Source organism: Lygodium microphyllum, chromosome 5 (assembly GCF_053477565.2).
Source record: "Lygodium microphyllum isolate KBCC chromosome 5, Lygodium_microphyllum_v1.1.10, whole genome shotgun sequence".
NCBI classification, from domain to species: Eukaryota; Viridiplantae; Streptophyta; class Polypodiopsida; order Schizaeales; family Lygodiaceae; genus Lygodium; species Lygodium microphyllum.
This window is the reverse complement of record NC_141139.1, coordinates 104,199,112-104,212,663: the sequence shown is the minus strand read 5'-3', so window position 1 is coordinate 104,212,663 and position 13,552 is coordinate 104,199,112. Positions and strand designations below refer to the sequence as shown.

The window sequence follows — 13,552 nt, the reverse complement described above, 5'->3', positions numbered from 1 at the left end:
CCCAAGGATAGTGTTGCACACATAAGGATTGTAAGAGGGCCATTTGTAAAGCTATCATATGAATCTTGGCATCCAACAAGACAACACCACCCTAACCACTTTGGTGTGCTAACATGTTACCGAGAGACCCACACTTGACCCAAATGATTTCCTTGCTTTTTCCATACCATAAAACAGATGGGCTACGATTTTTGCAATGACTTCTATGTCCAAGGAAGCAAATGCAAGAAAGAGGAGATCATATTTATCATCGCTGTTTGTGCAACTTTAAGTCACACATGCAAAGGCCAGCCCTAAGATTTCCAATATATGAACATGTTATGAATGTTTGAAGGCATCCAATCAAGCAATGCACAAGGGGCAACACCCCAATGGAATAACCCAAGTGTCTAGCAATCTCACCCTGAGAAACAATCCCACCCTGCCAACCCACAACATGCAAGTGTCTCTCTATACAATTGATGAGAGTGCAATTTTGTGCATTGATGTCAAGGCTCAAGGCTAGACCAAACAATCTCCATGAGGATGATGGTCTTACTAGGATGCAGATGGAGCATAGATGCATGAGTACACCCAAAATAGCAAAGGAGGGAAAGAAATGTATAGAGACAGCTGAGTCACCATTGACGGCAAGGGGGTTGAGGGACATGCAGCCTATGAGATAAACACATCACATATACGAACGATAGTATGGAATTGTAACAACTCACTGCGGACAAACCAAGGGAGGATGGACGAGGTAGTGGAGAGCCATGAGTTGATTCTGATCACAAAGACACATCAAAGTCCTAAGAGGGGACTACCTAGATTACATGGACATGTCTTGGAGTCTCCACATAGGAGCTGCACAAGACACTAGGGCACCACCCAAGGATCAAGAGAAGTGGCGGTATAAATCATGTAGAAGCTACAGTCTGCATCGTGGCACGAGACCCTAACACGTGGTACATGAAACCAACCTTCCTTCTCAGAAAAGGTAGTAAAGACCTGATTAAGCACTTAATTACAGCAACAAACAAATTCACAAAATTAAAATTCACACTTTACCATACAATCTTGGACATTGGAAACCCTATTGACCCAAAACTGGCTCCCCTTGTGGTATTTCTTTATCTTGTATTGCAATTGGATAGAGTACAACCGAGATTTCTTAATCTTCTCTTTTGATTCAAACCTTGTTGTCATAAAAGATCAAAAAACCTTTTGGACAATTTGCCCCTTGATCTCACCCAGGATTTGTACAAATTGGACTCCTAACTACCTAAAAGGACCCACCAAGTCAGGGGATTTGATGGCATCCCGGCATGGAACCATGAAATCGGCCTTCCTTCTCGGAAAGAGTGGTGACAGGGTTGTCAAGTACAAAAGATACGATACAGTATGGTGCAACAAAATACGGTACTAATTGGTATCTTAGGATTTTATAAGGTATGGTATGATATCAACACGAAAAAAAACCAAAAACTTGGTTATTTTGGATTATAGATAATAGAACACATGTTTAGAGCTAAAATAGCAATGTCACTTGAGTTAATATGATGAATATATGAGGGTAACAAGGCAAAACCTCATGCACAACATGCTATTAGAAGACAAATGGGAGTGTATACGTAATACATCATACAACAAAGCAAAGTGTAGGGTGGATGGACAAAGAGGCTCTTCATTCTTTTGTGTGTGTGTGTGTGTGTGTGTGTGTGTGTGTGTGTGAGAGAGAGAGAGAGAGAGAGAGAGAGAGAGAGAGAGAGAGAGAGAAGAGAGTGGGACCATGCAGGCCGGTTGAGTCTGGAGAAGGCCTCTGCTAATCAGGTGTATCATCTTCTGATGAAAGATCATCAATGGCTGGCTGTTAAAGCTAATTCTGTATGGGGTTTGCGGAAATCTCAGTCATGGTGGAGGGCAACGGTGATGGAGGGTTGGTTGAATAAGACACCGTTCAAGTGCAAGGTCTTTCTTTGGCGGGTGATGATTGGTGGTCTTCCTCTTGCCTCCGCCCTCTCCAAGTGTCGAATCTCGAATGACAATTGTTTCTTCTGTACCACTACTGTGGAATCGGCCCGGCATCGATTTATTTCTTGCCCGCTGGCCAAGAGGATCTGGTCGCTCTTGTCACAGGTTTGGCGTACAGTGGTGGGGTCCTTGCTCACCCCGTTTGATTGGGTTTTTGTGCACCCAAAATACCCCACACCGCCACAGTCGCATATGAAGATCTTGTTTCACTTCTTCAGATTCTGGGGATGCTGGCACAATTGGACCACTCGGAATGCCTTTCTTTTTGATTCCGCCTCTAATGTACCGAAACACATTGCCTGGCTTAAAGGTCTCTTGCATTGGCAGATAGATCTCATTCGGCACTCGGACTTGCTCCCTCGGGAGGACTTGCTTACCTGGCATATGGCAATTTCCTCTGGGTCTTTGCCACCACTTGTGTAACTTTTGTGTGGCTTAGTATTGGGATCTTATACGTCGGCTTAGAGCCCTCGTGTATCTTGTAATCATGGAAACTTGCACTATTTTTTCGTAATTGATACAATTACCTTTTACGAAAAAAAGAGAGAGAGATTAACGTCTACATAAGGCCAATGTGGCCTATGAGACAAAATCCTGAGTACATCCATGTCTAATGTCATCTCATCAGTCAAACACCTTGTGCGTCGTCCTTTGTGAGGAACAAACCTCAGCTGTCTGTGCCACAGAGCTAGAGCTAAAAGAAACACTGATCTTTGGTCAGTAGGTAGTAGGACACTCCCCATCCAGGGCCCAGCTTCGGGACTGGCTTCACTCCACGCTGCGCATTGGCACAGTGCAGATCGTGGAGGTGGTTCTAATGGACCAAAGGATCTTCATGGTACGGCTCACCTCAGCAGATGTAGCCCGTGAGTTACTAGCCAATTCACCCTATGCTTCCACGAAGGGGGTCATCTACATGGTCCCTTGGTACAGTGGCTTCACAGTGGAGGCATTCGCGCTCCACAACAGGTTCCTTAGACACCCGGTCACCCTTCTCTTTCCTGGACTAGCGATAGAGTATCGCCAGTTGGTGGAAGACTTTGGACAGCTCTTTGGCACTGTGCTTCTCATCTCTTTCGCGAACGCAGTGATAGCCGGAGGAGTCCCAAAGGTACAGGTGGTAGTGAAAGAGACAAAGAACATACCGCAATTTCTAGAGATTGAGGCAGGTGGACACTCCTTCAGGTAGCAAGTCATCGTGACTGTAGCTAGGGCAATGCTTGCGTTGCCATGACTTTGGGCACTCGGCAGTAGAGTGCACGTGCTTCGGAGCTAAGGCGGCTTCGCCGACAGGCCCACAGGTGGACACGGACAGCTTTATATGGGTACAAAGACGACATAGAGAGAGACAATAGGGGGGGCCGCATGCAGTCCCTTAGACACAACCACAGCAGCATGGAGTAAGAGGGTGAGTGTCGCCCCCCCGGCAAAGCACCACATGGCCCTCCGCTCCTTGCCCTACTCGACAGGATCACAGGCCTACACATCCACCCCCCACCGAGGCGTCACAAGCCGCCTCACCCGAGGGTCCACACCCCCCCACACCCGCCGTGTGCCTGCGACCACCTCACCATCCCTCGATCCTCCCCCTCTCCACCATCACCCCCGCCGACTAGCCCCCTTGATCCCCACCCAGCAAAAGTGACACACCCCACACCCCCCCCCTTCTCACAGGAGGTGAGGAGCCCCAGACACTGATATCCTCCATCCACCGGCAGTCTAGCCCCCCCTCCCCTCCCCACACAGCCACCAGTTCATCCGTCCATGCCGCCCATCACACTTTCCTGAGACAGGCGCATCTGCTACCACATGAGTTTTTTTGCAGTGGGCCGTGGTCTTACTTGAGAGTTGTGGAGTGCGGAGAGTTCCCACTACACCTGGAGGTGGGAATCTTCGTGGTACGCAAGTCTAGGAGCGACAAAGTCCATCTACTAGCACCACCGGATGGACCAAACTACGCTTTCTTCCTTGAGACCTTTCACATTGGAGACTGCTGGACAATGACTTAGATAGAGGAGGAGGTGAAGAGCCAGATGGCAGACCACATCTCCTAGTGGATGGGAGAAGGTGGTCTGGCACTTTTCTCCCAATAGTGACCGGGTTGCATGATGGACATTAACTGGTGGGCTGGGGCCGAGGTCCCTCATTTGAGCCTTATCTTTCGAGCCCCTCCGCACTGGAGAGTGCCGATGGATGTGATCGAGTGGCCCTTGGCATAGGCGGCCCGTTTCTACCAGTGTACGGAGTCTCGTCTCTCAGCTTGGTTGATTGATGCCCTGGTGGTGCCACTAGGTGCATCCATCACTCCCGAGGGCCACCACGGGGGAACGGAGTTCACTGTCCAGGCTGGCAGTAAAGCGTATATGCATGCCTCATAGTTTCTCTTCTTCCTCAACAACTTCCACACCGAACATACGCTTGTTCGGTCAATCACAGGTCTCCCTATGAGTTTACACCTTGCATCCTGGAATGTGAAAAGTCTCCACTATAGTGGGGTACGTGGTTCCAGGAAGTTGATTGTTCGACAGGAGTTGCAACCTCGCCTTGCCGGACGGATCGGACATCTTACTTCTACAGGAGAACGAGCTCACTTTCGCCCAGGCCTAGTGGGTAGGGAAGGTACTCTTGGGCAGTCACACACTTATTGAGAGTACACCATCGGTGCCCACGGCAAGAGTGGAGGCGTATGCACCTCTATTGGCCTGAGTCTCACCGCCTGTGTATGAGACCACGGGACGATAGTGGCAGGGAGGGTTCTATGGATTAGATTGGATATTGGGGACTCGTGCCTCGGAGACCTTAATGTCTATCCCCCTATTGAGGTTAGGGCACGCAGCAGATTCTGGGTGGAGATTGCAGCAGGACTCCCAAAGGTGGACTCCTGGATTGTTGGAGGAGACTTCAACAAGTTGGAGGATTTAGAGGACCAGCAAGGCAGAGGCAGAAACTACCAAGGCATGGCTGGGGAGGAGCACGAGGCATGGGAGGTCTTTCTACTGGCAGTAGGAGCATGGATGCTTGGAGAAACCTTGCCTTCCACAAGAGGGAGAGGTTGTTGGACTTCTCTTGGGGATACAAGCGCCTAGGTGGAGTCCTACTTGAGCGGTTGGATAGGTTTTATGCGGGAGAGTGGAGATGCTCTCATGGAGGCCAGGTTCACAGGCACCACGTTGTCCAAATCTCCTGACACTTGATCCCCCATCATTTGCTCTAGACATACGATCCTGTTGAATCCCTGACTCGTTCTATAGGAGGGAGGAGGCGAAGAGACAGATTGAGGAGATTTGGACCAGGGAGTGGGGTAGGAGGGACCGAGTCGCAAAGGAGATTGCAGCAGTCCTAGCCGAGTCAAGCAGTATCTGCCAAGAGGCAACCCTACAGGCCAGGCAACAGAGCTGGGAGGAGGAGAGAGCACTCCGGCGGGACCTTGCAACCACGCAAAGATTATTACACAAGGCACCAGGGGATCCCACCCTCCACGCATGGGAGGTACGCGCGTGAGCAGCCATTGCTGGCCTAGAGGACAGGAGTTCGGAGTTCTCATTCAGTACCTCAACAGCTTTCTAGAGTGCGGAAGAGGGACACAATGTGTAGGGAGTTTTTCTAGATGCACCAGCCCTGCACCTCGGGAGAGCAGATACGTAGCCTTCGAGATCAGTATAGGAGGACTCGTTCCAGCCCAGACGAGGTGATGGAGATTGCCACCGACTACTACAGACGCTTTTTCCAGCAGGAGACAGCCTCACCTAGAGGACAACGATGTAGACGGAAAGCCTGGGATCACATTCTGTCCCTCGTCACAAAGGAGATGGGACGCTCCCTACTAGCCCCCTTCATAGAGAAGGAACTAGAGGAGGCTTTCCATACACAGGATGGGCAGAAATGCCCGGGAGAGAATGGCCTTTCTAAGGCCTTCTTCACTACCTATTGGGAGGTGGTGAAGGACCCCTTATTGATGGCCTTCCAAGAGATTTTCACTTCAGGACGATAGATGCCAGGAAGTCTTTCGGCATGCCTCATCAGTCTTCTCCCCAAAGGGGGAGATCGGTTGGAGCTTTCCCAGTGGAGACTGATCACCTTATTGTCAGTGGCTTATAAGGCACTAGCAAAGATGATTGGTAGGCGACTCCGCTCGGTGCTTCCAAACATCATTTATGATACACAGACAGGATTTGTCCAGGATAGGAGCAACCTAGAGAATGTATTCACCTTCTTTGCGGCGACATAGTGGGCTCAGCATAGTGGGCTGGGAGGACTGGCCGTACTACTCTTGGACTTCGAGAAAGCCTATGACAGGGTAGACAGGGATTTCCTAGAGGGCACCATGGTGAGGTTGGGCTTCCCCCAGGCATGGATCCGCGGGGTCTCTGTACTTTATAGATCGACTACCAGCAGGGTTCTCATAGATGGTAGGCGAGGGGAGGAGTTTCGGCTGGAGAGATCAGTCTGGCAAGGCTGCCCCCTGGCCCCGTACCTGTTCTTACTCTTTGTAGAGGCGATGTTTCACTTCCTCAGGTCACGGGTAAGCGGGTTACGTGGCCTTTGACTTCCAGTGAGAGAGGAGACAAAGTTGTTAGACTCAGAGTATGCAGATGATACAACACTCTACATAGAGGATGATAAGTTGATACTGGAGAGAGTGAGATTGACTCTTGAGGTGTTCTGTACTTCAACGGGAGCGAAAATCAACTGGCGAAAGTCGGTTGGATTCCTTATAGACCCGGACTCTAGCACAGAGTGGGGTGTCCACCTTGGATTTAGATGGATAAGCAGAGGGTAGGACCATCCGTTACCTAGGGTTCCAAGTGGGACTCGACATCACTCCCGCCCAGCAGTTTCTTCCAGTCCTTGACACTATTCGGAGGAAGCTGATCCACTGGAGTACTGCTCGCCTCTCCCTAGTAGGGTAAGCCCTAGTGGTTAACCAGGTTCTCCTAGCGATGGCCTAGTATATCGCCTCGTGTTGGTGCTTCTCCTCATCCTGCATAGTTCAACTTCGCTGCCTAGTGCAGAATTTCCTCTGGTCCGGGTCAGACGCGGTTCTAGGGACTCTTGGGCCAAGGTGGTGTGGGCAACCATTATTCCGCATTGGTCAGAGGGAGGGCTTGGGATCATAGACCTAGAGTATCAGAGTATGGCCCTCTTGGGCAAGCTAGTAGTCTGCAGCCTCACACTTGGAGGGCATACCTGGAAGGTCCTACTGCATGAGGGTCTTCAAGATTGTAGACCGAGGCTTGGTGGTGAGTGGAGGCCGTCCCTCAGATGGATCTTCACGATAGCCCAAATCAGCCCGAGGAGGTATGGACCGCTAGGTTTTCACCGATAGGTATCCCCCTACAGGTGGCAAGTAGAGTGGGTGGCACTCCACATGGGACCTTCTTCACTGTGCAGGAGGGGGGGTGTCTAGCCCTTGCTAGAGGGCAGCATGATGAGGGGATAGCTGTCCTTTCATGGAGGAGGATTCGGGTGATTGGCCTTCAAGGGAAGACATGGCAGCTGGACCCTTATGTCTTCTGGGAGGAGCTCAGGGAGTGGCGCCTTTGGATCTGGGAGGGTAGGCCACTTGATGAGCTAGAGTGGGATCCGAGAGAGTGGCTATGGCCAACCATTGCGGTCGCCAAGAAGCCACTGAGGTTCCTGGAGTACACAACCAGGATTGACAAACACGTACTAATGCAGGAGGACATGGATTGGGTGCTGTCACATAGCAGGCACTGGGTGGAGCACAACATCACGGAGGCTTTTTGACGGACCTTTTGGCGCCGCCTATGGGATAGTTGGAGGCCGAGGAGGGTATCGTATTTCTTATGGCTGGTGGCACATGGAGGCTTGGCGGTGGACAGCTGGCTAGCTCAGATGCAAAAGGAGGGAGGTTGTAAGCGCTGCACACAGCAGCCTCTGGAAACCCCAAAGCACTGCATTTGGTCATGTGGGGTGGTGCAGCTCGTGTGGAGAGGAGCATGCCGCATCCTCCACCACATAGCAGTCAGCAAGGGTCGTCACCTTCTGTGTGAGGCCGGGATGCAGGATATGATTTCATTATTGAGGCAAGGTCATGTGCAGTGGTCGGTTTGGAGGCTCTACCCATCCGCCATGTATTGGAGCCCATAGCAGACCGCTCTGAGGTATGGGAGATCATAGGGAGTCTTACTGGATGGCATATCTGGAAGGTGTGGTGTCACAAGGCTTTTGGTGGAGAGAGACTTTCAGTATAGGCGACCTTAGCAGAGCTCTAGACCTCCATCATCCACTCCCTTCGTGGCCGATGAGACCAGGTGCAGGGCGAGTGCAGGGTTCATCAGGAGCTCCGTTGTTATTTCATGCACACTTGGGGCAGCTAGGACCTGTTTTCATGATGCAGGCAGGCAACCCTAGATGGCGATACACCCCCCTTCCATGGCTTCTTCACCCCATCTCCCCTAGACCACCCTGAGAGGCTTGTACATCTGATATATTTGTGACTCTACATCAGCTCTAGCTAGTCTGTTGGGCATGAGCACTTCCTTGTATTCCGGTTTTTTCTTAAGTAATATAATTTGCCACACTTTATTGCAAAAAAAGGAAAGAATCAGGCAAGGAGTGAAAAAGGCTGGTGCAAGGGGCAGGGTGCTCTTACGAACTTCACCCTCTTCATGCTGCCTTAAGTCCCTTGCCCTCCTGCAGCCCTCACACCAGCCTGTTCAGCCTCCCACCAGTCTGCCCGCCCTCCCGCCAGGCTTGCTAGGCAGTCTCCCCTCCCTAGCTATGCTCCACCATCCCTTGCCAGGCAGTAGAATCATCAACATTCAAAAGCAATTGTTCAGTCAGAAACTGTCTAGCCACAAAATAGAAGTTGTATTCTGGAAAGCCCCTCCTTTTTTGGATGACATGTCCGGTAAGATTTCCTCACAAGAAATTTAATGCCACTTGAAAAGCTGAAAGGCAACACCTATATAGAGTTTGAATTAATCTTGAATAGGCATGAAAACAAATATAAAGAAAAAGAATTCAATAGGTCTCGGCAAACCTGATTTGGAGTTCGAAAGTACATGATTTCTACAGTACTTATATCTGTTTCTCCTTCTTCTATCATATCAATTTCAATAGTCTCATCAACCCCTGCATTTAAAAGACTACTTATTGGAGCAATAGAGTTTCATAGGACTAAACATGCAGAACACAACTTAACTTTGCTTGTAAGACTTGCCATCTTAATATCTCCTAACAACTTAATTTTTAGAAAAGGGTCTTCCGTCATCCATTAGTTTCTTACCTTTTTACCAAGAAAAATGCCATCCATCACATATTCTAGAAAACAATGTGTGGCAGTACAAACCAAAATAATAGAGTTTAGATAATAAGTGTAACTGACCATCACCATTATCTTTAAAAACCTTTTTTGTTTTCGTTTTCTTTTTATGTTCACCATGTGTATCAAGCCATTCTTTCGGTGTCAAACTCAGCAAAAAATCTTTGTATTTCTTGCATTCATCAAGCTGTTCTTGGAACTGGAAAAATTCTTGACCATATAAACCAAATCAACAACAATCTTTTGGCATCTAGCACTTATTGTATTCTTTATATGAAGTTAAACCAAACAATCTATCTACATCTGTGTAACAAGTTTCGATGTCAAAGCATGTTTCAGAGGAGACCTTGTTGAGATCCTTTTTAATTGTTGCACTTGCAGCATTTAACCGCTTTATATCCGCAAGCTGCATAATCATAACTTGATAATCATTTCTCCAATGATGTTGAGTCTTGACACACCAATCACGTTAATCTTTTCATCTTTCAAAACTTGGAAGGCAAACTAAGCCTTTTCCCCACGAAAATAAGGTTCTATTAATGACAGCTCAAAAGATAACTCTGATGTGAGAGATATGTAGAACAAAAGAGGGGCACATGGCAAACTTGGTTGCATTGTCACACATGGAGGCATCTGTGAGGACTCCCTAGTTGGGGCTTTCATAGTGTGCCCTTTCATAGGTTCAAGAGCACTGATATGGAGTTAGTGATGCGCTCTAGCAAGGCATTTAGTACATGTGTTGTCTGGCCTCTGCAATGAACCCTCACATGGATGACGTCACCAGGGCATTGTCTGGGATATGTGCCATAATCTCATACATTTTTACTGTACACACAAGGTTTCTGATTGTTACATGCATGCAGGTTGGGGCTTGGGGGGGAAACGGCGTGCATGTGTGCAGTTGGGTTTGGAGGGAAACTGTGTGTTCGCGCACGCACGTGCATGTGTGTGTGCGCGCGTTTGTTAACAAAGCAGTGGCAATACGCATTTACAAAACAAAATAACAAGATTGTACCAATAACATGTCAGTATACCCAAGTGCATCAAGGTTCCAATAGGGTACTTCAATTACAAAATAAAAATTACAAGGGGTATACAAGGCAGCCCATGACCAAGGGCCAACAGAGTGCATGACATCATAGCAATGGTAGATAATAGAAGCAAGTATATGAGAAGATATGGAGAAAGTCTGCCTGGAACTGGCCAAGGAGTTCATTAGTAAGGACTAATACAAACAAGCCTGTGCTGCAGGTGTCAAAGGAGCGACCGGGTTGCCATCCCCTTCACCATATCCAACCAGGGTATTTTTTGTGTATGGCCAAAAGTCACTGCTGGGACTCAAGTAAGAAGAGTTCGTAGCACAAAGAGAAGAAAAGTTATAGAAGCAAAAGGTATGAAGCATAGAAATCCAATAGATAGAAAGAACCCAACTGTGGAGTATATTTATCACATAAGAGCTTGGGCTCAATCCTTGTATAGCATATACATCAGCAGCTGTGCTTAGGTGTATGTTTCTACACTTTTTTTAATTCATCAATGCAGCGACCCTATAGAAAGGAAAAGAAACCAGTGTAATGCAAGTAACTAGCAAATAAGCAATGTGACCCAAAACTTATAGATTGAAATATCTATTAGAAGCAATAACTGAGAACCCACCTTCTCCTGCTTCAATCTAGTTTGCTGCTCTGCTTTTTGTAGAGCCTCTTGCACCTGTACAAAATTAAAGAAAGCTTAGACCAATCAAGATGCAGGAAAATCTATTTTTTTTCTCAGCAGTTTCTACACAGCTTGGAAAAACTGCAGATGACTCCCAGTTCCTTTGCTAATAAATGTGACTACCTAATAAAATGTGGCACAGCTGGTCAAGTACCCCCAATGAAAGCAGGCTTATTCCCTTCCAGATTAGGAGAGCTGATTCGAGCACTCAAAAATCATACTAATGTTTCAAGAAAGGCATTGGATGCAGAATTATTTTGCTGTTTCAAGTTTTGAGAACTCGAGGTTTTGATCAGCCAGCTAACTTCTACTAGAGAACACCCTTCTAAGCACTGTTCCCTAAGAAGTCCAGTCTCATATGTTTTCTGTAGTTCCTGTTTGAGTGGCTCATCTGTATACTATGCAATGACCTCTGACAATAGTTTGGCGAAATTTTAAAGATCGTCATTCACAAATTCCTCTTGTGAAACTGCTGAGCATAGGATTCTAGGTGGAGTCGCTCGTATATTTTCTGGACTATTAAAGCCATGAGGATCTAATAAGGTTGATTAAGGATTCCAGGTTGAACAAGGCTCATTTATTCCACTTGCTGCACATACACTCACTTTCTTATGAGAATGAAAGTCAAATTTGACAGACGGGACTGCAGAGTGCAAGCATGTTTGGGAGCTGAGAGAGCATGTAAACTAGTGTAATAAGTGGAAGAAGGAACCAGAAAAGTAGAGAAACATAGGCACAAGAATAAAGCTAGATAGTTATCTAGTGCTGGTTGTACTGGAACAAAAAGCTTGACTTGAATCCATATAAAAAATGTTCCTTTAAATACCAGAGTTCCATGTTTTCCCAAGTCCAAAGTACTAGAAAACTTAAAGCCTCCTAATGCACTCTCACAAAATCACAAGAAATCGAGTACGACCTTCTCATCATTTTGTTTCAAAAATGCTTCAAATTGAGCAGTATCCTCTAAAAGCATTTCTTCACTCTTTCTTAAAGCCTGTGACCAAAAGGAAGGTTAATCTACACATCAGAACAATGTACCCTTAGTGCTATTTTAAATTTTAGAAACATGCATATCACTGTTTTGGGTCAAAATGTAAAACCTTAAGCATTAGCGAACCTCAAAATATGTAGAAGTCAGATACTTTACTCTTCTGACAATCACATATTCAGCATATTACACCATAGTGCTTTGCAATGCTTACTTAGGGGTTTTTCTAAACATAGAATTATATCATTTAAGAATAGTTGATCATGAGACTTGTCTGCTGCATTATTGAGAGAGACTTGACAGGGACTTTGTTTGATATGGTCCCAATATAAGGCAAAGATCTGAAAAGAGATGGTCATTGGCACCATTGGTGCCTTTTAAGGATCCCCTATAACAAGCATGTGATTCTATTCTTGGCTCTAGGCATGATGGACCTTGGATTAGCAGCATAGACATGGGCAAGACCTTGAAATTGAACATTCTGAAGCTTACAAATGTCAAACTTTTAATTAAGGGCCAAAAAAGAGTGGCTTTTTATCTTAATTTGGAAGATCATTGGAGGAATTCATTTTGATGATCAGTTGCAAAAAGGAAAAATTCTCTTTGGTCACTAGAGACCATTAAACATGCGTTCAACTCATGCCCAATTGCAGGAAACTTTGGGGGTATATTTTTTTTGTTTGGAAATCCATTACTCATCAATATTCAAGATTTAATGACTCAACGTTTGGTAGGATTCCTCATGCCAACTTTGGGGATGAACTCCCAACTCTTTCAAAATTTCTAGGTGTTTAGTGTATCTTGATGACAAGGAATGTTCTCATAATTGATTGTCCTTCAAGCATCCAGGCTCATGTTGCTAGAATAGGGTTGATTCTATGCCAACTTTTAGCAATGGGAGATTTAAAAAAAGATAACCTGAGTACATGGATAAAGAAGATTGAAGGTAACGGATTGGATAGGTAATCTTCTTACGAGGCCTCTATGACTTCATAAATGCTTTACATGGGGCTTACATGCTGATCCGAGAGTGGTAGAAACAGTATGTAAGAGATAGAGAGGTGCATGATATTGCTATTTCAAGCAGCTCTAAGGTCTCAACAATGAAGAAAAGAAGAGAGAGATGTGCATGATATAAAGAAGGTTTAATGAAGAGTAATTGAGTACACCATAAATATAATGGCTGCACAAACAACCAATTTAGTGGGCTATAATGCCAGACCATATGAGGTGCTAGGTGAAAGAATGTGCCAGAATCCCATGACAACAAAAAAGAACCTCTCCTTCTCCTCAACCTCTCAAAACCACCCTATAGCCTCTCCCATCTCCAGGAAAGAATATGGATGATCTCTATCTAGATCCTAGAAAGAGTGGCTGCTAAAAGCAGCCTTGCTCCTCGGATAGGGTGGTACTAACCTGATTTAACACTAGTTACAAAAGCATAAAATTCACATGAACTAAAACACAAACGTTACCACTTTAATCTTGCACATTGGACAGCTTGTTGGCCCCAAAACCGGCGTCCCTTGTGGTATTCTTTAACTTTTATT

The 13,552-nt window shown here is 46.5% G+C and overlaps 1 protein-coding gene across 7 annotated transcripts in view; it reads right to left on the bottom strand.

Annotated features, from left to right (window-relative positions):
• The window catches only part of LOC148036231 (cilia- and flagella-associated protein 100-like), a 209,341-nt gene that overhangs the window by 16,108 nt on the left and 179,681 nt on the right, over window positions 1–13,552 (bottom strand). For 5 of the 7 annotated variants that reach the window (XM_087678227.1, XM_087678225.1, XM_087678231.1 and 2 more), the window contains 5 exons: window positions 11,931–12,008; window positions 10,955–11,008; window positions 9,645–9,704; window positions 9,362–9,497; window positions 9,017–9,108 (listed from right to left, as the gene is read on the bottom strand). In XM_087678227.1, the coding sequence (XP_087534353.1) occupies window positions 9,017–9,108; window positions 9,362–9,497; window positions 9,645–9,704; window positions 10,955–11,008; window positions 11,931–12,008 (420 nt within the window). The remainder of the gene's footprint in view (window positions 1–9,016; window positions 9,109–9,361; window positions 9,498–9,644; window positions 9,705–10,954; window positions 11,009–11,930; window positions 12,009–13,552) is intronic. The other 2 variants (XM_087678226.1, XM_087678229.1) reach the window with 2 other exon arrangements.